The sequence below is a fragment of the Panthera tigris genome, chromosome A1, assembly GCF_018350195.1.
Source record: "Panthera tigris isolate Pti1 chromosome A1, P.tigris_Pti1_mat1.1, whole genome shotgun sequence".
NCBI lineage: Eukaryota > Metazoa > Chordata > Mammalia > Carnivora > Felidae > Panthera > Panthera tigris.
The window spans coordinates 52,738,652-52,762,110 of record NC_056660.1 but is presented as its reverse complement, the minus strand read 5'-3'; the positions used below and the strand labels follow the sequence as shown (position 1 = coordinate 52,762,110).

At 35.9% G+C, this 23,459-nt stretch overlaps 1 protein-coding gene across 16 annotated transcripts in view; it reads left to right on the top strand.

Annotated features, from left to right (window-relative positions):
• The window catches only part of RBM26 (RNA binding motif protein 26), an 82,835-nt gene that overhangs the window by 17,035 nt on the left and 42,341 nt on the right, over positions 1-23,459 (top strand). For 6 of the 16 annotated variants that reach the window (XM_042978920.1, XM_042978910.1, XM_042978869.1 and 3 more), the window contains exons 2-9: positions 13,313-13,431; positions 14,047-14,183; positions 16,227-16,315; positions 16,986-17,203; positions 18,899-19,159; positions 19,925-20,164; positions 20,592-20,762; positions 21,127-21,282. In XM_042978920.1, the coding sequence (XP_042834854.1) occupies positions 13,313-13,431; positions 14,047-14,183; positions 16,227-16,315; positions 16,986-17,203; positions 18,899-19,159; positions 19,925-20,164; positions 20,592-20,762; positions 21,127-21,282 (1,391 nt within the window). Of the gene's footprint in view, positions 1-630; positions 653-13,312; positions 13,432-14,046; positions 14,184-16,226; positions 16,316-16,985; positions 17,204-18,898; positions 19,160-19,924; positions 20,165-20,591; positions 20,763-21,126; positions 21,283-23,459 lie in introns of those variants that run through there. The other 10 variants (XM_042978958.1, XM_042978901.1, XM_042978949.1 and 7 more) reach the window with 4 other exon arrangements.

Below are 23,459 nucleotides of genomic sequence, written 5' to 3'. Positions count from 1 at the left end.
TTTATTTTTAAATATATATATTTTTTAACGTTTATTTATTTTTGAGACAGAGAGAGACAGAGCATGAACGGGGGAGGGGCAGAGAGAGAGGGAGACACAGAATCAGAAGCAGGCCCCAGGCTCTGAGCCATCAGCCTAGAGCCCGACGCGGGGCTCGAACTCACGGACCGTGAGATCGTGACCTGAGCTGAAGTCGGAGGCTCAACCGACTGAGCCACCCAGGCGCCCCAGTTATGTCTTTTTATATTGTGATTTCATTATCAGGAGGTAACTATAGTTATTTCTTAATACTTTCTAAAATCTTTATGCTGTAGTTAAGAGTTTAATATACTATCTTAAAAAAGAGTTACAGTATTCTAATATTGAGTATTCTGAGTATTTATTACCTGAATCAGAATTTTCTGTACTTTGGTCTTTTCATTTCAGCTTGAGGCACTCCTTTTAACATTTCTTACAAGTATGTCTAGTGATGGCAAACTCCCTCAACTTTTGTTTGTCTAGGAAAACTTCTCTTTATTTTTCATAGCTCAAAGATAACTTTGCCAATGGAGTATTCTTGATTGTTTTTATCATTCAGTGTTCTGAATGTGTCATTCCATTCTCTCCTGGCCTATAGAGTTTCTGCTGGGAAACCTGCTGATAGCCTTATGGGGTGGGGTACCTTTGTAGGTTACTGTCTTTTTTCCTTGGGCTGCCTTTTTAATTCTTTATTGTTGACTTTTGACAGTTTTCATACAATGTGTTTTAAAGAAGTTTTTTTTGTGTGTTGGTATAATAATGTGTTTTGTCAGCATTGTGGAGTTGTATCCAGTTCTTTCCCTGGGTTTAGAAAGTTCTCAACTATCATTTAAGTGCTCCCTTCTCCCTCTTTTTTTTTTTTTTTTTTTTTGAGATACCCTTATTATGGGGCTTGAACTCAAGACCCTGAGATCAAGAGTCTACTGACTGAGCCAGCCAGGCACCGCAGGGTTTTTTTTTTACTTTTTAAAAATCTTAAATCTGGGGCTCCTGGGTGGCTTGGTTGAGTGTCAGACTTTGGCACAGGTCCATGATCTCATGGTTCAGGAGTCAAGCCCTGCATTGGGCTCTATGCTGACATTGCAGAGCCGGCCTCAGATCCTCTGTCTCCCTTTCCCTCTGCCCCTACCCCGCCTCTTTCTCTCTAAAATAAACATTTAAAAAAAATCTTAGTTTTTTCTCGCCTTCCACCTGGATCATTTCTATATTACTGTCCTTGAGTGTGCTAATTCTTACTCTTCCATATGATCTGTTCTGTTTCCAGGGTATTCTAATTCATTCTTCATATATTCATTTCTTCACCCCAGAATTTTTTTTTCTTTTTCGAATTTTAACCTGTCTGGCAGAATACTCTTGTTTGTTAATTTTGTTCCTGGGATCATTTATTGCCTTTCTGAGTTTTTGAGTGGCTCATTGAATTTCTTTGTAATAGCTGTTTTATAGCTGTTTTATAGTCTTTATCAGTTAGATTACAATATTTCAAGACCTTTGGGTTCAGTTGCTGGAAAACTGTCATTTTCTTTTGTGATTTCATATTACAGATGGAAAGTGCCTCTGCTCCATTTGAAGTAGTGAACACCTTTCTTATTTAGGCAAGGTTTTGTTTACTTTGATTCTTAGAATTCAACAGATTTGTAATTAGGAGCCTTCATTTTGTTTTCCAGAAGGTGGCACTATAGCACAAGTCTTTGGTTTCTCTTACCAGAACTAACTCATATTAAGGTTGTAAGCAGATGCATTAAAAGGAAAAAGAAAAAGGAGCAAAGGTGGCTGCAGAGCTTGAGGAGAGGTGTATATTTAGCACTTGGGGCTTTGGGTATGCCAGGGGCCTGCTGGGGAATCTTCAAGGTGGGGTGGGTACCAGAGGTCCATGAGTTATTCTCTTACTCCCCCTTTCCCCCTCCTCCCCCTGGCAGATAGCAGGAGACACTTTCCTTTGCCTACTTCCCTTTCCTTCTGCTGTTCGAAGGCACTGTGGTCTCTCTTCAGAGAGAGCAGCTGGGTTTTGCCACTACTGCATGCATGGTCAGGTAGACAGACTCCTAGTCTCCCGCCTTTACCTTCCACCTCCTGTGCCAGAAAGGCTTGCTGGCTTGCTGCTGGACCAGCCACCACCTTCTTTGCTCTTCTTGCAGCCTCTCTGGTTCAGTCCACTCACTTTAAGGTGCACAGATGGATAGATCTCTCAGGTGTCCTGGTATCCTGTGTGGAGGTACTTTTTTTTCTCGTTTGGTTATGGATGTCCAATTAGTTGTAAAGCAAAGAGGAGAGAAAAAGGGAATGACTCAGGCTACTGTGATGCTGATGATTGTAATACAGTTTAAAATGTAGTAAGTACTTTAAGATACGTAATTTAGGACTTCTTTGGGGCATTTTATAAGAAATTGTCAATGTGTTATATGTTTGTACTGTTTTTTAAATGATATCTCCAATTCTTTAAAAAAAATTTTTTTTAACGTTTGTATTTATTTTTGAGACAGAGAGAGACAGAGCATGAGCAGGGGAGGGGCAGAGAGAGAGGGAGACACAGAATCTGAAGCAGGCTCCAGGCTCTGAGCTGTCAGTACAGAGCCTGACGCGGGGATCGAACTCATGGACTGTGAGATCATGACCTGAGCTGAAGTCGGACGTTTAACCGACTGAGCCACCCAGGTGCCCCATGATATCTCCGTTTCTTATTTTACTTTTTCTTTTTTTTTTTAATGTTTATTTATTTTTGAGACAGAGACAGAGCATGAATGGGGGAGGGTCAGAGAGAGGGAGACACAGAATCCGAAGCAGGCTCCAGGCTCCAAGCTGTCAGCACAGAGCCAGACGCAGGGCTTGGACTCACGGACCGTGAGATCATGACCTGAGCCAAAGTCGGAAGCTCAACTGACTGAGCCACCCAGGCACCCCCTTATTTTACTTTTCATAAAGTTTAATTGTTTATAATAGGAGACAGTGCAAGACACAGATCCCATTTTGAAAACTGTTCATAAACTTTCAGTGACCAGTCTATGAAGTTTTTCATGCACCTTCTCAAATTGGATTGTGTTAAAGTTTTGATCTTCTGGTTACATTAAATAGCCAAAATTGGAAAAACCATTCTGCGAGGAATTATAACTATTCATTTTGGTCAGGAAGAGTCTTTTGAATCTAGCTAGCGTTTGTTGGTTTCAGAGTAAAGAATAGGTTTTATTGCCATGCTGAAATGTTTGGACATTTGGGGGACTAGGTTATGGAATACTGGGGAAGATCAAGCTGGGGAGTAACTTAATTAGATCTTTTTTTTAAAGAATGATACTGTGGTGTGTAGAGATTTGATTAGATTGTAGCGTTTTGGAGACATAATATTAGTTAGCAGTTTTTTTCTTGTAGCTTTAAGAGTGAGTTGTGAATGCCTGAACTTGGACTTTGGCAGGAGGTACAAAGAGAGATGGTGATATTCTTGGGAGAGTCTGTACTAAATGTATATGAAGACCATATCAGCGGTGAGGGTATAGGAGGAAAAGGCAATGAGGAAGGACTCGTCAGTGTGCTAGGAGATGTTTTATTGACTTTTTTTGTATCTGTGACAGATCTTTAAACTTGTTAGTACACCTTTATATGTGTCATAATTGGTCTCGACCTAAACCGAGAGTTGTTTTTTGTGAGTTTTTGTTGATAATGCTCTCGATTTAGTATACGCTTACATAATGTGATAATCAGTAGATATTTCTCAACACATTGTGGTCGGGTCTGGGGTAAAGGTAGACATAGTTACCTAGAATTTCTGTAGGGGAAACAGACAAGCATACCAAGAGTAACAATTTAATAGTGATAGAAATATGTGTAGATCTTAAGGTCTGGCAATTTATAAAATGTTTCTACTTGGTTGAATTTCGTTATTATTTATCTCTCCCAAGGTGTTAAAATTTGCTCATGAGTGTTCAGAAAGGGGGATTCTATGACTGCTATTTCTATTGGATAATTCTGCTGCTTCTTGGTCATGAGAGAAAACACTTCCTAGCTTCTTCCTTCCTTAGTAACTGAAGGAATGAAGTACCTCAGATTTGGTTTATAAGTAGGTAGAATGTGAATGAGTAACTGAAGGGGATGCCTTTGGAGGCCAGAGTCCTTTCCCAGAAAACTCAACTTTTCCATGAATTGGAATGTAAAACTTGTACTGAAATGTGGGGTTTTATTGTGGGCTGCCATATCAGCACCTCACCTCCAGTCCCCACTTTTCTTTTAAGAAAGAGTTCTGTGACAACATGCTATAACCACACGTGTCTGTGCTCAGTTTGCCATTTGGGTTATTTATTGCTCTTTGCACTGAACAATATAGAGGTTTGTTTATTTTTTCTTTTTTCTTTTTTTAAATCCAAGTTAGTTAACATATAGTGTAATAATGATTGCAGGAATAGAATTTAGTGGATTCATCGCTTACATGTGTTTATATATAATACCTAGTGCTCATCCCAACAAGTGCCCTCCATAATGTCCATTGCCAGTTTAGCCCATTCCCCCACCCAGTACCCCACCAGCAACCCTCAGTTCTCTGCATTTTAAGAGTCTCTTATGGTTTGTCTCCCTCTCTGTTTTTAACTTCTTTTTGCTACCCTTTACCTATGTTCATGTTTTGTTTCTTAAATTCCACATACGAGTGAAATTCTGTGATATTTGTCTTTCGCTTATTTCGCGTAGCATAATCCACTCTAGTTCCATCCACATTGTTGCAAATGGTAAGATTTCATTCTTTTTGATGGCTGAGTAATGGTTCCATGAACAATACAGTTTTACAATCTGAGTTAGTGGGTCTTATCTTTGAGAAGCTGACGACTGACTTTGTCTTTGAATTAGATACTTAACAGATACTTTCTAAATGAATTTTAAAGTTTATTTATTTTGAGAGAGAGGGAGAGAGTGCATGCGCAATAGCGTGAGCAGGGGGAGGAGGAGAGAAAGGGGGAAGGAGAGAATCCCAGGCAGGCTCCGTGCCCAGCACAGAGCCCTACTCAAGGTGGTCCCAGTCTCAAGACTGTGAGACCATGACCTGAGCTGAAACCAAGAGTCAGATGCTCAGCTGACTGAGCCACCCACGTGCCCCTCTAAATGAATTTTAAAACAGTGGTTCTCAAGTGTGGTGGGAGGACTCCTGGGCTTTCCTGAGACTAAGGTCTGTGAAGTCCTCACTTTTCCAACTATTCATCTGTTTGAGGTCAGATTTCTTTATGTATTTCAACCAGAATAGCATATCCCAACAGATTGAATATAAAAGTAGATATTAGAATTGGTCTGTTTTCTTTTAAGCCATACATAATGGTGTTTCCAAAAATTGTGAAACATCATCAGTCCTCTCACTACATTTTTATTTTGTTGTGGAAATATAATTATCTTTTCATACAAAAAAACCAAAAAACCAAAAAACAGGGTATTTAGTTTCAGAGGAGGCTATTAGTCATGGAACTCTGCCCATCCCTGCCTTGTGTAGGGATAGGACCCAAACTAGAGAAGATTAGTTATTTTCAAGGACCAGGGGCAGCTGCCTTTCTCTGGATTCACTAGCTATCAGAATGCATAAGCCTGGAACTGCTCAGGGTCATCTCTGTTGCCACCTGGAGAGGGCCTGCCTTAAAATGAAGTGAATTCCGAGCAAAACAGAATGGAAAAGAGGATCCTGGTGACATCATTTCAACTCCTGGATCCAGCTGTGCCTAAAGTTAGCTTTAGCTTTACACTTCCCATTTATTAAATTCCTCCTTTTGATTACCCCACCCAAAGGGCTATTTATGTTAAATTGTAGATTTGTTATTTTTTGACTTATATTTATATAAATAATTGTTATACTTATTTTATGATTTGTTATTTTATACTAAATAATTTAAATTATTTTCAGTTTTAATTTCTAATTTGGTAAATACTGATAGATGTAAACCTTTTATTTTTTAAGTTTATTTATTTATTTTGAGAGAGAAAGGAAGTGCATGTACACACGAGCAGGGAAGGAGGGGCAGAGAGAGGGAGAGAGAGCCCAAGCAGGCTTGTGTGGCTTGAACCCACAAACCATAAGATCCAAAATCAAGAGTTAGACGCTCAACCAGCTGAACCACCCAGCAGTCCCAGATAGATGTACCCCTTTTAAATAAAAGCTCTTTGGAGTTCTCTATAATTTTTAACATGTAAAGGAATCCTGAGACCAAAATGTTTGAAAACTACCATTGTTAAGGTATTGCTGCTATTTCTTGGGGGTAATATAGGGAATGAAAGAACTGACTGAACAGTTTTCAGTGTTGTAATTATATATATTGTGGTAAGTGTTTGCAGTGATAAGTGATTGGTATGATGCTCATGGATCGATCATGTTTAGATATGCTTATATTTTATCTTGTAGAATGAAGTGGTGTGATAATTCTAAAGAATAACCTTTCTTTAAAGATTTTTTTCTCTGAAGGTTTTTGCGGTAGCTAATTACTGCATACAAATAATCTATTTTTGCCTCCTTACTTGAATTGAATGAAGCTGTATAATAACCTATGGCAATTGAGTTTTTCAATATATGCATTATAATTGTTGCAATGGGATTTGGATTTCTAAATGATAATCCTAAGCATAGAATAATAGAACTATGACTTTGATGCAAATTAGATATTTTTCTTGAATATAAAGTGAAAATTTGGTGGGAACAGATGTGGGTGTATATCCGTGTTCTAAAGTTACTGAGTTAACATATTTAAATTTAATTTTTAATTTCCACTGCCACCTCCAGCTACACCTTCTCAAGATTACCGAAAATGGAAGCTTGGGTTCAGTTCCTTCATTTATCTTCCACTGAGTTTCTAAAGCCTTGCTTGAGAAACTTGAGTAAAACAAAACAAACTTCTTTTTGAAAAAATGTACTAGAAGGGTACCTTTTTTAATTTTAATGTGCCATTACTATTTTAAAAGGTAAAAACTAATATGAAAAGTGTGTTAGGAGGATTAATTTACAATCATTGTAACTAGGGGCAATTTGATTCATGCTGTTTAAAGTATTACTTAATAAAAGTCTCTTCCTCTGGGGTATTTTATTACTTTTTTTAATGTTTATTTTGAGAGAGAGTGAGCCTGTGCCCACAGGAGAGGGGCAGAAAGAGGGAGAGAGAGAATCTCAAGCAGGCTCCATGCCCAGCACAGAGCCTGACATGGGGCTCCATCCTACAAACCATGAGATCATGACCTGAGCCAAAACCAAGAGTTGGGATGCTCAACTAACTGAGCCACTCAGGCGCCCCTGGGAGATTTTATTTTAGCATTTGACTTTCTGCATTACTTTGGCTTCTCCAGCTTACTTAGTGTATGTACTTCCCTCCCCAGATACTGTTGGAAGAGAATGACCTTAGATGGTCACCCGTGCTAATGCTTTTCACTATTATTACTCTATCCTTAACATAAATTCAAAGATTGTTAAAATTTTACTTTTATGTCTTTACAATTTTTGGTTTGAATGACTTCATAGTGATTTGGACTTTTAATTTGTCAAAGCTCACTGAAACAGTTAATTTTAAATCTTTACAGGAGAGGTTAGAAATCCAGCTATTCATGAATGCTGTCTTTGCTCCATTCCACTAGACTTCTGTGCCTCAAGTGTCAAATAAGCATCCACTCCAGGCCTTTTCTCTTGAGTTCCCTTGGTCTAGGCTGTCCTTTTTCCAGATAGCCCAAAGCTGGTTTGTACTCCATTTTGATCCCTGTTTAGATTCAGTTTAATGTTATTTCATCAGGGTCCTTCCCTGATGATCTTATCTAATATGTATTCATTCATTCCTCTCCTCTTTCCTGTTTCTTCCTCCTTCCTTTGCTTCATTACTTTTACTCTGTTTTATCCCCACGCTTTACATTATTTTTCCTCAGAGCACTTGTCTACGTGACAGTATGTTGTGTAGATCTATGTGTGTATTGTGTCTCCTCGCTATACCCCTAATGTAAATTCTGTGAGAACAGGAACTTAAGTTTTTTCAAAGTTGTATCCTCAAGATCTAGAATAGCGCCTTACGTAGTACGTGCTTAAATATTTTCAAAAGATGAATGTGATATTTGGAAGATAATCAGTAAATCATGTTATTTTCAGTACTTTCTGAAGATGAAAAAGAAAGGATCCCTGAGAAAAGTGAGCGGTTGATCTAGTGAGATAGATTTGAATATATTTTCTTTCTCTGTCTCAGTATATTTTGTCTTAGATGCTGTATTAGGCCCAGAGGCTACATATGTGAGTAAGACGTTTTATTTTTGGATTTTCGTATGTTTTTGGTAAAATTCTCATGTAATAGTGTCTATTTTATTTATAATGCCAGGTAACTTAATTTTTCTTATTACTAATATTTACAAGTCCATAATTATAAACAATACTGTATTATCTTATATTTCATATATCTGCATGAACAAAATTAAACCTAAGGGATTAAACTCTTACAGTTTTGTGAGCGATTTACTATCCATTCCAGTGCTTATCTGCCAGGGGCTGTTCAGCTTATGCTCAAGACCATTCTGATGATGGAAAACTCCCTTTCTTCTAAGCAGTTTATTCTGCCTTTGGGAGGCCTCTGGTTATTAAAAAAAGTTCATCTCTATTTTAAGCCAAAATCTGTTGCTTCCACTTACTGGTTCTAATTATATCCCATGGAGGATGTATTGAATAAGTGTAATCTTTTTTGTGATAGCCCTTCAATTATTTGAAAACCCACCAAGTTTTCTCTGACATTTCAATTTTCCAGGCTGAGAATCCCTAGTAAGCTATCTGATAATGATACTCATTTACTATTCTGGTCATTTCCCAGGAATCCGTTTGAGTTTGCTTATGTAGTTATAAAAGGTGGTACCTAGAAATGAAAGCTTTGGCTCTCTTTACTGTATAGGAGAGCTGCGCTGTCCTCTTTAGTACTTAGTTTTTTATTTTATTGCATCTTTATGATTTAAGTTTTTCCCCAACCACTTCACACTTTGTCTCATATGACTTAATAACTAAAATACCTAGTTGTTCCTCTTCCACTCCATCTTTCACAAGTGCTGTTGGCAAATCGTGTCTTATGCCTGCTTTATTTTATAGTTTATGGTTTCTTTGTGTTTTGCCCACCCAGCCCTCTTCAACCCCCAACACACACACACACACACACACACACACACACACACACAGGCACAAGGGTAATTGGAGTTGGGGCACTCTGTGGTTAATTTGATGTTTTATTGGCAGATTATGTACTTGCTTGGTTGAGAAGTACTTAATGGAACTTAGATTCAGGGAATTTGGCCTGTTTTCTAAGATAGGGATGAAGTTGGTCACTAAGTGTTCTTTGTACTGAAACTATTTTCAAAATCTGTTCTTTCTTTCGCTGTCTCTGGTGTGAAAGGAGATTTCAGTCTCACTTTTCTTTCACTGTTTCTAGAATGCTAGTAACATAGCATAGGGCAAAGTCTAGCTCTGACAAGATATATTCATTCAGTCTACAAATCTCTCATCAACAGTGGCAACTGGTGCAGTAAAGTACCACATGAACAGTCTTGCTTGCCATGGAGACTTTTTTAAATAGCCCCTTACTATTTTAATATGATTTTCTTTGGTTAGGTGATTTAAACGTTTTTACTGCATTAATTTTGCATAGCAGGTTATTGCAAGGTGTTCACGTAATGTAGCATTGGCACATTTAATTAAGATAGAAAAGAGAGCACATATTTTGCCTTTTCTTCTTGATTTATGACATTGTGGCATATTACTTCGTAGTTCAGATTTTTTTACTGAGCTGTAATTTTCAAGTACATACCTTTTTTATTTTTAAAAATAAATATGAAATCTTATAAGATTTAAGAAAAATTGCCTCTCAACTATAAATTTACCCATTTTTCTGTTAAATGTGAAATTATAAACCTTGCTTCTACCATATAATTTACAGTCTAACAGATTTTAAAAAGTAATTTGCCCTTTCAGACAATTTCAAGCATTTAGAATATTTGTGTATGGTAGTTAATTTGCTGTGGTGGTTGTTATTTTTATTGGTTTTTGATTTGATTCAGTTGCTTCCTGTAGAAGATGTTGAGTAATCATTGTTCAGAAATGATTCCGTCCTGCTGTTTTATGAAATTATAGTCTGTAAACCATAATATTACAGAAATCGCAAGGGTTTTTTTTTTCTAGATTTTTAGCTGGTAAAATTTTAATTGACTTACAGTGTCCTGTTTAGAAAAATAATGTAGCAACAATGAGATAGATTTGGTGTTTAGTTAAGAGAAATATAAACTCACAGTTAAGTCATTAGAAAAGCCATTACTAAGTTGAAAATTCACCACAACAGTCAGACCAGTGTTGAATAAAATTGTATCATTTGGACTCAGTGTAGAGAGTCTGAATTGGTTTATTAACAGCAGTGCAATAAAACAGTATAACACAGTGATAGTATTATGTATCACAGTGATTTCCAACAAATTGAAGTTTGTTTAGCTTGATGTCTGGTTAAGTGTTTAGTCGACTGTGTTTATTCAGGTTACCTAACATGAATAGGTATTGTTTCAGGGTCTCTCATGCAGTATTACCAGATTGCTGGATCTAAGTAAAGCTATAGGTACATCATGAGATTATATTTGTCCCATTTCTTCATGCTTATTTTTATCACAGATGTAAATATTTCTATGCCCATTATGATAAAACATGAAAAAAATTGCCATAAATCATTTTGTCTCTTTTCTTTAAAGTGTGGGTTTAAGTACGTATATTGGAATAAATTTCAAAGGAAAAGTCTTAAAAAATTTTTTTCATGTACCGTTGGAACAGATTTCTTTTTTATTCTTGTTTAGGTAATAGCCCATTTCAAGTCTTTGTAAATAAATGGAAATAGACCTATGAGGAAAGTTGACTTATGATTACTAACAAATTACCCTGAAACTTAATTTAGTAGCACAGCAGACATTTATCACCTCATGACCTTTATCATTCCTGTGTCAGGAATTTAGAAGCAGGTTAGCTGAGTATTTCTGCCTCGGAATCATGAGATTGCAGTTAAGCTGTCAATCAGTTCTGTAGTCTTCTCAAGGTTCTACTGAGACTGTAGAATCGGCTTCCAAGCTCACTCACATGTGGTTATTGGCAAGAGACTCAGTCGTCTGGCTGTTGGCCAGAGCTCTAGCCAACAGAGCTCTCATTTCATTGCCACATGGTGCTTTCCATAAGGCTACTTGAGTGTCCTTGGAACATGGCAGCTGATTTCTCTAGAAGTGAATCCAGAAAGAGAGCATTCTTCTGCTGTTCTGTTTAGTTAAGTACCTAAATTGAGCCCTCTCTCAAAGGGTGGGGAATCAGGCTGTACCTTCTGAAGGGAAGAGTGAAGAATTTGAAGACATACTTAATTATCACAGCAATGTAGAGTAGGAAGTCTTACAGTATATGATAAATGCTATATACTATTTTCTTAATAGAGTAGTTGTCAATTCTGACACTGTATTAGACTTAACCTGTGCAGCCTTTATGAAACATTGAAGCAAAACATAGATGGTTGTATTAGGCCTGTTGATTGACTTGCATTCAGGTTTTTCCATAGGTGTTTCTATTGTACAACCAAAGCTGTTCACTGTCTTTTTTTAAGATGTACTTTTTGATTCAGTGACATAGGTTATCGCTATACTTTTGTAGAACTGTTACAGAATAGAGCTAAATACAGTATGTACCGTGCATAGCACAAACTAGATTAGTAGATATTAATGCTTGGCTATTGCTAGTATTTTATTGTTATTCACCCTGACTTGTAAAATGGTCATTAATTAAATAGGTAACAATCTTAGCTTAGTTGAAAAAGAGTTATCTGACTTTTTGTTAGGGTGGGCATGGGCCAGGCATCAGAAACTTTCTCCCCTCACTCTGTTCCTCCTTCACTTGTCCCCGCTACCGGCTCCCCCCACTCAAAAAAAAAAAAAAAAAGAAAAAGAAAAAGAAAAAACAACCAATAACCATAATTATTTGTTTATACTTTCACATATTTGTTACTCAGACATAAGCCAATCCAAATATATAATTTCTTCTCTTTTTCCCCACACAAATGGTAACATACCTGGTTTTCTCTACCTTTTTAAACTTGCCTCTTAAACTTAACAAATTCATAGGGAACATTTCTGTAGTAGGAAAACTTCTTCATTCTTTTTTGCATTTTTTTGGTGTATCCCATTCCTTGTGTAGATTTACTATACTATAATTGCTTTTTCCAGTCCTCTGTAAGTGGATATTTGCATTTTTATTTTCAATCAGTGTGACAGTGAATGACTTGTCCATGTGTCATTTTGAGTATGTAAGTATGTCTGCGAGGCAACTTCAGAGAAGTAGAACTGCTGTCCGTTGTACTTGTGATTGTAAGCTGCCATACCTTAGGGGCTGCTGCTTTCCTCACAGCAGCCACGGTGTTTGAGAAAAACTGCTTGTATGCTCATAGTCTTATCTCCAGAATATATTTTCATATTTTTTAGATTTTTGCCAATTTTATAACCAAAAAATAGTATTTCAGTATAGCTTAAGTTTGAATTTCTCTTATGGATGAGGGTGTATTTTTACTCATATTCAGACTGACTTTTCTTTTTCTGTTCAGCATCTATTTGTATTCTTTGTCTTTTTTCTTTTATGGTTTTGGTCTTACTAATTGATACAAACTCTGCATATTAGGAGAATTTACCTTTTGCAAAAAACCATTTGAGCTTTTTTTATTTGTCTTTTGACTCTTCATTCTGAAGTTTTGCCCTTTTTTTGTACAATCAAATTACTCTTGTGATAACTTGCCATAACTCAAAAAGTCTTCATTACTCCAGAGTTCTAAAGTAACTGTCTTATTTTTTTCCGGATACTTTAATGCCCTTTATAAAAGCTAAAGTTTCTGTTGTTAATGTACTATGCAGTGGGTTTTCAGGTTTTATTTTAGTGCCCTCTCTGTCTGGATTTTCTTAGCTAATTTAGTTATTGGGATGGAGGGGAAGCCTTTTTGGATTTTTATTGGTGCCACACTAATACTACGTTTTTGATGTTTTGATACTGTTTTTACTTTGTTAAAACTTCTCTTTTAAATAATAGTAAAGCCTGCTGAGTTTTTAATACATATGTTAGTATATATGTGGAAGGATACTGAGTAATGGCCGCATATATCATGTAAAATACATTCCTATAAGAGAGAACTTCGATTTCTTCATTGCTTTATGGGCTAGGTGCTTTTTACATATATTAACTCACTTAACTACCATACTGACTGAGTCAGTTTTATAACTGGAGTTTTTAGAATGTGTAATTAATTGCTTATGGCTAAATTTCCTTCAACATTGTTTTTTTCTTCAGCTGTGATGCAGATCCATCAGCCCTAGCAAAATATGTTCTCGCTTTGGTAAAGAAAGATAAAAGTGAAAAAGAGTTAAAGGCATTATGTATTGATCAACTGGATGTATTTCTTCAAAAAGGTAAAAAAAATCTTTGGTTTAAAAATACTAGTTTATTTCAATAAATCATTTAAAGGAAGATTTTCCACAGTATGAAAGAAACTCAGAGAATAGGCTCTAATTGTCATAAACAGTATTATTACTGATGTTAGCCATATATGGAAGCTTTTTTTCCCTTAACATCTTTATTCTCTTTTTTAAAGCATGCTGATACTTTTCCTTAAAAGATTAAATGATTGAATGCTTGTTTATTTAAAAATAGTACTGCTTAAGAAACTGCTTTGAATGTTGTCTAGATAGTGCTTCTAACTTTTTTCATGTTGCCACCATCTAGATAATGATGATATTTATGTTTGGCACACAGGGCACGGGGTACATGGAGACAAGTCATGGCTGGAAGCAACTGGCCTAGAAGCTCTGGCCATCCTAGTCCCTCTACCCTGAAATTGAATGGATTAGTATTACCATAGGATTTGTGCCATGGCACACTGGTTGGAAAGCTCTTGGTGTTATAGTGTTCTAGATTTATAAAAGTCAGTGTATATTTCATCATATTGAACTCTGATGTGTAGAGGGGAAGAATTGATGTCTTAGCAAATCTCTTTAATCTGTGGTTTTTTTTGGGTTTATTTGTAGAGACACAGATATTTGTGGAAAAACTTTTTGATGCTGTGAATACAAAGAGTTATCTACCTCCTCCAGAGCAGCCATCATCAGGAAGCTTAAAGGTAGAATTTTTTCAGCACCAAGAAAAAGATATAAAAAAAGAAGAGGTAAGGATTTGTGTTAAACCTTGGATGTTCTTTAAAAGCATATAAGGAATTAGGGGTGCCTGGGTGGCTTAGTTGGTTAAATGTCCGACTTCGACTCAGGTCATGACCTTATGGTTCATGAACAAGTTTGAACCTTTCATCGGGTTCTGTGCTGACTGCTCAGAGCCTGGAGCCAACTTTAGATTCTTTGTCTCCCTGTCTCTCTCTCTCTGCTCCTCCCCCCACTCATGGTCTGTCTGTCTGTCTGTCTCTCTCTCTCTCTCTCAAAAATAAACATTAAAAAAATTTTTTTTAACATACATGGAATAATTAAACTGAATTTTACTTTTTGTATTTGTATCGAGATTTCTCAAGAACATCCCTTGGAGCAGTCATAGGATTTAGCCTGTTGTCATACTCACGGCTGTGATTTCTTACAGCAGAATCAGCATAGGGAAAAGGAAAAAGTGGGTGTTGCAAAGTCTGGGGGAAAATAGGCACAAGCTTCCATAGGCTTCTCCCAGTGGAATCACAGAAGATCTTAACAAGTAGTTCAACACATGTGAACCAGGGAAGCTCTTAGCGACTCAGTGTCCAGGGTTTCAATTTAGGGCTGGTCACACATGAACCTTCGGCCTAATATGTACCAACATTTCAAACTCCCAGAGGAGAGCATGTGTTCAGCCTAAAACCATATTGTTTACACAAACAATTCAGGCATATAGTGAGCTATTATTGTCAGGGAATGATGGGAACCCTTCAGAAATCAAAGTTCACAGATGCAAGCCAAGAGCTTATCTTACAAGAAGCAGGCCTTTCTGAGGCTAACAGTCTCAGGTTTACTTTTAACTCTCTTATGCATAGTATCTTACACTATGGACTTGCATTAAAAAAGGCTTTTAAGCAGTGTTTCTCGAAGTTTGGCCTAGTGATAGGATTTCCATTTTTCATCCAACATAGAACACTTTTGACAGTGAGAGGCTCCTCCCAGAGGGATATCGGAACAACTGGCATAAATGGACACAGTTATATTATCCTGTAGACTGCCTGCATCAGAATATCTTAGACTTCTTGTTAAAAATGGAAAACCTTGAGCCCTGTCATATTTACAGAAGCCACATGTTCAATATTTCCTCTATTTGTTTATCCTCTAAATCCTGTTTTTCCTGGTAACACCTGTTAATGTCCTATGTAACCTGTGTTCTAGACAGTACAGCATGGAAAATTCTGGCCTCAGAAAAGTAGCATTGGTAAAGGGAATATTTTCCAGGGGTGCTTTCTATTAATAATGTAATATGAATGGAGGCCCTTTGTAGAAAGGAGGAATATATAGTTGCTGTATTGCTATGAGAAACTTGAAGAACTGTTTCACCTTGTTTATTGTTTTTTCATATGTCTCTATTTCTGACTTGGTTAGTTTTTTGTTTATTTTTGAAAAAAAAATTTTTTAATTGTTTTAAATGTTTATTTACTTTTGAGAGAGAGAGAGCGCGCACACGCACACACAAGTGGGGGGAGGGACAGAAAGAGATAAGGAGACACGGAATCCGAAGTAGGCTCCAGGCTCTGAGCTGTCAGCACAGAGCCCAATGCGGGGTTCAAACTCAGGAACTGTGAGATCATGATCTGAGCAGAAGTCGGATGCTTAACCAAATGAGCCACCTAGCTGCCCTTTGACTTGGTTAGTTCTAATGCATTCTCCTATATTAATGTGTTTGGTGCCAGACCAAATTCATGAAACCAAAACATGAATGTATGTTGGAATTTTGAAAGAAGGAATAAAAGTGGCTTTAGACTAATAATGTTAAAATGAGAACACTTGTCTAAATGTTTTTTCACAGCTGTTACTATCTAAGATAAACATTTTTGAGTCTTGTTTGAATTTACTTTAACTTTCAACAAGCCTTTTTTCTATTGTTAAATGAAATGATTGTACTCGAAATGTATATTTTTAATGCTTTTAGAAGAAAACACTTTTCTGGTTTAATATCAGTTAAGTCACTGAAATAGTAATATGGCAAGGAATAACTTGCTAAACTTAGCAAATTTTTCTTTGTTTATCAGATCACAAAGGAGGAAGAGCGAGAGAAGAAGTTTTCCAGAAGGCTAAATCATAGTCCTCCCCAGTCAAGTTCCCGATACAGAGAAAATAGGTGATCGATTTATTGAACCATGTTCACTGTTCAGACATTGGATATCTTTTATATGAATGCTTAGACTGATTATCTTTTGTTTAGGGGCAAGTAGTGTGTACTCTTCTATTGGTCTAGGACAGTGCAACTCAGTCCTTTCTTACCAAGAGTATTTGTGTCAGATTTGTAGGTTCTGGAAGTGATGTTTAAAAAAGTGCTTGGCATGCATTAATTATTGCTATTGTTTTTATTTCCATCTTCAAATTCCAGTGAAATCTTAGTGTGAGAATGTTTTTTGCATGAATTTTTCCCTTTAGTGTGAATAAATTATTTTTCCCCACTAAGGCTTCAAAAGCATTTAGAGGCCAATTATATGTGATACATGCCTGTAAGTATGAGTTATATGTACAAGATCGTATGTTCTATACGACATGATGTACAGATGCTAAATGTAAAAATGTCTTTGTGTATAAGAAAGGACGGAGTTATTTGGGAGGTTTTTTTTCCTTTAAAGTGTTTTAGAGTTCTTGAGCAGATCATGTTCAGTTTTTTCAGTTTGAGTTTCCTATATTTGCGGTGGGTTAAAGAATCATAACATTATAAGAATTAAATAATACTTTTGCATTTAATGATTCTTTTCCTGTATCCACTTAAAAATTATTTTCCTAAAAGTGATCATTTATTTCTTTAGAAGTCGTGATGAGAGGAAAAAAGATGATCGTTCTCGCAAAAGAGATTATGATCGAAACCCTCCTCGAAGAGATTCATACAGAGATCGGTACAATAGAAGACGAGGCCGAAGTCGCAGTTACAGCAGGAGTCGGAGTCGAAGTTGGAGTAAAGAGAGACTTCGTGACAGGGATAGGGATAGAAGTAGGACTAGAAGCAGAAGCAGAACACGAAGCCGGGGTAAATAATTCATATATATGTATGTTCTGATTAGCATTCTTCTGTTGTGAAAAAACTGTATTTGAGTTTTAATTTTTGTTAGTGTTGTCTTCATTTTTTCCATTTTGATGTATTTTGTGGTCCAAGTGAATGCTTTTTTAAAAATTTCTTCTAAAATTTTTATTTCACGCACATTTTAACCACAGTGAATCACCACTGCATGCCTTTCAGAATGACTGAAAGTGAAAAGGCTGACTCTATCTAGTATTAGTAACGATGGAGATAAACTGAACTCTTTGGAACATACTTTCATAGTATCTTAAAAATTAAATCTATACATACTGAATGACCCAGCTGTCCTAACGCCTGAGTATTTAAGAGAAACAGAAGTGTATTTCTACAGAGACTGTACATGAGTGATCATGGTACGTTTGTTTGCAGTAGCCAAACACTAGAAACAACTCAGATGTCATGTGAATGGATAAACTGATGCATCCGTACAGTGGATGAAAAGAACAGAACTTTGGATAATGTGTGTGACACAAGGATGGATCTCAAAATAATACTGCTGAGTGAAAGAAGCTAGATGAGAAAGAATATATATATAAAATTTTAGAAAATGCAAATTAATCTATGGTGATAGGAAACAAATCCGTGGTCACCTGGCATGGAGTAAAGGACAGATGACTTACTAAGGAGCAAAGGGTACTTTTGGGGGGTGATGATTATGTATTAGTGTGTATATTATTTTGGTTACGGTGTTTGGTTTCACATGTGTATACATAGATAAAATTCATTAAATTGTATAAATGTATTCAGTTTATACCTTAAAATTAAGAAAACAATTAAATTTCTCATTTCAGCTGTGTGTATTTGCAAGAGCATGTCATTTCCAACATGTATAATTTTTCTTCCAGTGTGTGTTATTGAAAGGAAGAAACCAAAGGAGATAAAAACAACTAAAACACCTTCAAATAAAACACCTTTACTCAAGCTTAGATTTTTTGCTACTCTTTCAGCCTATATTGTACGGTCACCTTTAGTTATTGGGAAACAGTTTTTATTTCTATTATACCAAGTCTGCGTATAAGCTTTATACTTCGCTGTTACTTTTTTCTTAGTGTTTTCCTCCTCTGTGATCTAGGTGTACTAGGCCTTTCCACATAGCGCTTTATGTAACTAGTCTCCTTAATCCTTTTCTCTTTCCTTGGGACCATAGACAGCCTAGCTAATGTTTTTGTTCATGTTTAATATGAACTTTTTTTCCTTCCTCTTTGCTCATCCATTTCTATCTTCAATAAATAGCTTTCACCATTAATATTATTAATAATGCATGGTATTTATTAAAAAGGCATGCTAGGAACTTTAGGTAGATGACAAATGTTCATCACAGAGAAAATAACCATATTTTAGTTTATGTTTTGTGGGCTGAAGTTACGCATACTAAGATTGTAGTGAAGAAAATCTCTTTTCTGTAAACAGAAAAAATGTTCATTAAGTGTAGCAACATATGTAATTTTATAGTATAGGTCATATTGAAAAGAAACCGCTGATCTTGGAACATTGTATATTCATTTAGTAGTTTTCAAAAGAAAAGGAGGACTGTGTAAAATATGAACATTTTTTTTCTGTTCAGCAAAATTACCACTGTTTTGTAGATCTGGGACTTCTTTTTAATAGAGTATAATTTTATAAGTCATTTATATTTTGTTGCAGAAAGGGATCTAGTAAAACCTAAATACGACCTGGATAGAACAGATCCACTAGAAAACAATTATACTCCAGTCTCTTCGGTACCCAATATATCATCTGGTCACTACCCTGTACCTACTTTGAGCAGCACTATTACAGTAATTGCTCCTACTCATCATGGTAATAACACTACCGAAAGTTGGTCTGAATTTCATGAAGACCAAGTGGACCATAACTCATATGTAAGACCACCCATGCCAAAGAAACGGTGTAGAGACTATGATGGTAAGTCTTTCTAATGTTTCATGACGTACTGAGTCAGTATTTCCAGTTGACAGCATTCCATGAGTCTAGATTTTATAGTTACTCAAAGATAATTAATGTATTGGAAATGGTGGTAAATTAGTCTTAGCACTTCTTGAATTCCTCATATTATTTAAACCTTCATTAGTCGCCACTGTTGTATACCAATTTAAAGATATTGCTTATTTACACATAAATCTTAATAGATTTTTGAAGTTTACCAAACAAAAATATTTACTGAGTTATTTGAGAATCTGCTACTGAAACATTCTTGACAAAACTTACTTCTTTAGAAGTAAATAGTTATTGGCATGTAAGCAGAACCTAGACATGTGACTCACCTGTATAAGAATTTTATTAATGAAGACTCTTAAAGTTTTACTGTAAAAGTTTTATAATTTGTATTAAGGCTGTAGTTGCAATAGTCTTAAAGTTTTTGGTGAGATATAAATGAAGTATTTCTAGTGACAAAAAGTATATATACTATAATATGTATATTATGTTATAAAAGTTATATATTATGTCTTGCTAGCTAAGTAGACTTATTTTAATTTGGTGATGTATTTTTTAATGTGTGTGTTAGCTATATTATCTACTTCAAAATTATATTACTGGAAATTAGCTCTCACATAGTTAAACTGGCCCAATGTTAAAATTTTTTTATTTTTAAAAGTCTTGCCTTTGATAACTTATAGAAAATTTATATATCCAGCACTTAACCATATTTTTAATTATTCTTCCTTACAGAAAAAGGTTTCTGTATGAGAGGAGACATGTGCCCTTTTGACCACGGAAGTGACCCCGTAGTTGTAGAAGATGTGAATCTTCCTGGCATGCTGCCTTTCCCAGCACAGCCTCCAGTTGTTGAAGGACCGCCTCCTCCTGGACTTCCCCCACCTCCACCAATTCTTACACCCCCACCTGTGAATCTGAGACCCCCAGTGCCACCACCAGGCCCATTACCACCCAGCCTTCCACCTGTCACAGGTAAGTAACTACATTTGCTTGCTGGTGCCTAATATCTGTCTCTTCATAGTCTTTACAAAGTTAATGGTTTGATGCTTGCTTTTGTTAAAAATATCTAAAGTAATCCTATAGTTGCCTGCTAAAAACTAAGAGCAAGGTACTCTTACTTAGAATATACTCTTGACTTCGCAGGCTTTGCCAGACCTATGGTTTACTGTGGTTTGGAGTGGCCCTGACTTAATGCACGTCCCTGATAAATCCCAGCTGCCAGTAGTCCTTTATAGCTTATAAGACAAACCTGTTTTTGGTATACATTAACAGGATATCTTACCTTAGAAAACTAATACAGTTGTAAGAACTTGGGAGTTTGTAGATATTATAATTGTGCTGATAAATGAGAATATCATGTTTGGATATATAGTAACTTATTTTATTTGTTTGCTTTCAGATGATATTTCTTATTCTTTGGTTTTGACAGGACCACCACCTCCACTTCCTCCTTTGCAGCCATCTGGCATGGATGCTCCCCCAAACTCTGCAACCAGTTCTGTTCCTACCGTAGTAACGACTGGCATCCATCACCAGCCTCCTCCTGCTCCACCCTCTCTTTTTACTGCAGGTGCAGTTTTGCCCCTCTTTGTATTCATAATGTAATGAAGTTTTAGAGCAGAGTTTTAGGTAGGAATATAAAAACGTCTAGAGACTGACTAGCTCTATTAGGTTTATTTTTCTCACTAAAATCCTATAGAATAAGATGTAGATTAGCGAATGGATGTTAAATGCAAGTCCTCATTTGTGATTTGTTTTAAAAACTAAGTTATATTTGGTTTAATAACATTTTCATTTTTATAAAACTAAATTTTCTTTTTAATGCATACAGCATGTTAGCTGTATATTAGAATATGTTGTGTAATGTACTTTTTTTTTATTATCAGCGTAAAAATATTACCAAGTGGCGTTTTATAATTGTTTTTTAATTACAGTTTTTGTATTACCAGATACATATGACACAGACGGCTACAATCCTGAAGCCCCCAGCATAACAAACACTTCCAGACCTATGTATAGACACAGAGTGCACGCACAGCGGCCTAACTTGATAGGACTGACATCAGGGGATATGGATTTGCCACCCAGAGGTACCCCAGTTAATCTTCTGTTCTTATCATTTTCATATCATGAATGGCAAGACATTTGTAAAGAATGTGGTTTTGCATTTATTGGGGTTGATAAAGGGATGGTGATTAAGTTTATTCCTCTGATGCTTTGGTCTCTCTTAAGAGAAAAGGTAGTGTGTGATTCTCTATTTCTGTTACTGGTGCCACTTTATTCTGCCACCTAAGGGGAAAGGAATTTCCGAAAAGTGCATATTTTCTAAGGTAGCTTTTTGGGGTATTTTCTATCATTTGCAGTCTTAATTGGTTCATTTAAACTCTTGAAAATAATGCTTAATTCCTGAAAATAGATATTTTTTTCATAGATTGGATAATGAAATCAGCTTTACAAACTTGTGGTTGATACGCATTTTACATGTATTGAATTTGTTACGTTAAGCAAAAAGAATTATTTTTTAGGAAGTGACTCATTAGCTTCTAAAATTCTCTTACAGGAGACAGACTATATGATAAGATTTCTAAATGAGAGAAGACGATAAGAGTTTTGATGATAAAGTCAGAAGCTGGGGGGACCTATGTATAGACTGCTGGGAGCAAAACTGCTGTCCTGGGGGTGCAAACTGATAGGAAGGTTCAGAGGAGGGAGAGCACTGGTATTTGTTTGAAAGAGGGAGCGTTTGTTACAGATAGTATTTGACATCAGGGGATGAGGGATTGTTAGACATAATGGAAAATATTATGTAGGCCAATACTTACAGATCTTTTTCCTTAATTCAACTAATTTTTAAATCCCATTTTCTTTCTAGTATTGCTGTCTTTTTTTTCTAGTCAAAAAAAAAAAAAAAGTCATGCCTCATTAATCACAAATAAAATAACCCAACTTGTTAAATAACAGTCAATACCTAATGTGGTTTAGTAAGCTTGTGATTACTATACTTTGCATTTTTTGATTTGTTTGTTGAAGCTATCGGATTCTGAGCATCTAACTTCAGTGTTCAAAGCACTTTTTATAATAGAGATATGAGGAACATGATAATTTATATCCAGTTTAATTTATATCATCTTTGACATCAGAGGAAAGCATTTCATGTGGATGCCACCTTTCCCTTCATACCTTTTAAATTCTCATTGAGGAATTCTAATAGCTATCATTAACAACAACTAGAGAAGAAAAGATTTTTTAACAGTTTTATGTAAGGGACATAAGATTTCTCATAAATGAAAGTTATAAGCCACTTAAGATTGTGGCTCTTTATCCCTCAAATCTCTTACTTGACTAGTTCAGAGAAAACCCTTTTTTTCTTTGGTCACTACTTAGCACGTATTTTCTTTTCATCATGCCAATCAACACTTCTTGCTCTTACTGGAACCTCCCACGTGAAGTCAGCTCTTACCTTGCTGCTTTGGAATGGCATAAATATATGCTACTACAGATCAGTCTTTAGTAGACCCATTCCAATGCCAGGCAAACTTTTTTGTTGGTTATTAAGAAAAGGAAGAAGGACCACACTCCCTGCAAACAATCTTGCAACAATGTAGAAGTTGCACTGAGGGTAGTTTCAGCTCCACATGCTTGTAGTTACAAGTTACAGGAAGTGGCCCTGTTGAGAGAGAAATGTCTAGTATATATGGTTAGACATTTAAATGCCTTTTCCTATAGAATCATTGTACATAGTGATTATTTTAGTACTGTTCTTCAGATACATCCCGTACTATTTTTGTGACCTGGTTTAGGAATATATTTTCCAGTAATAACATTGTTTCTCGGTACCACAGAACTGATTTAGCAGCCCATTTAAATTGAGTAGTACTTATACTTCTGTTTTCTCAACTGTTGTCATTCTTTCTCCCCCTAAGAAGTTTTCATCTTTTGCCTATTTGGTTTGAAATTTATTGTCCTGGATGCATAATTAAAAGTTTTTAATATTGTTTATTATATAATACTGTATGTACATTTCTTATAGTCTGTAGATGGCCTTAATTTAAATTTGTCACAGACTATTATGTGATAATTATATCATTATGTTTCATACTTTAAACTTATGAGGAATTCTCATTATTAAACAAATGAAAAAATATAGGTGCATTGATGCCTTAGAATTCCTAGTATAAAAGTGACCGAGGGGCTCTGAGAATTGTTCTTTTCAGATTTCTAAGGAGGTAGAGAATTTGATGGATGTTCCTTTCACTGGATATATATA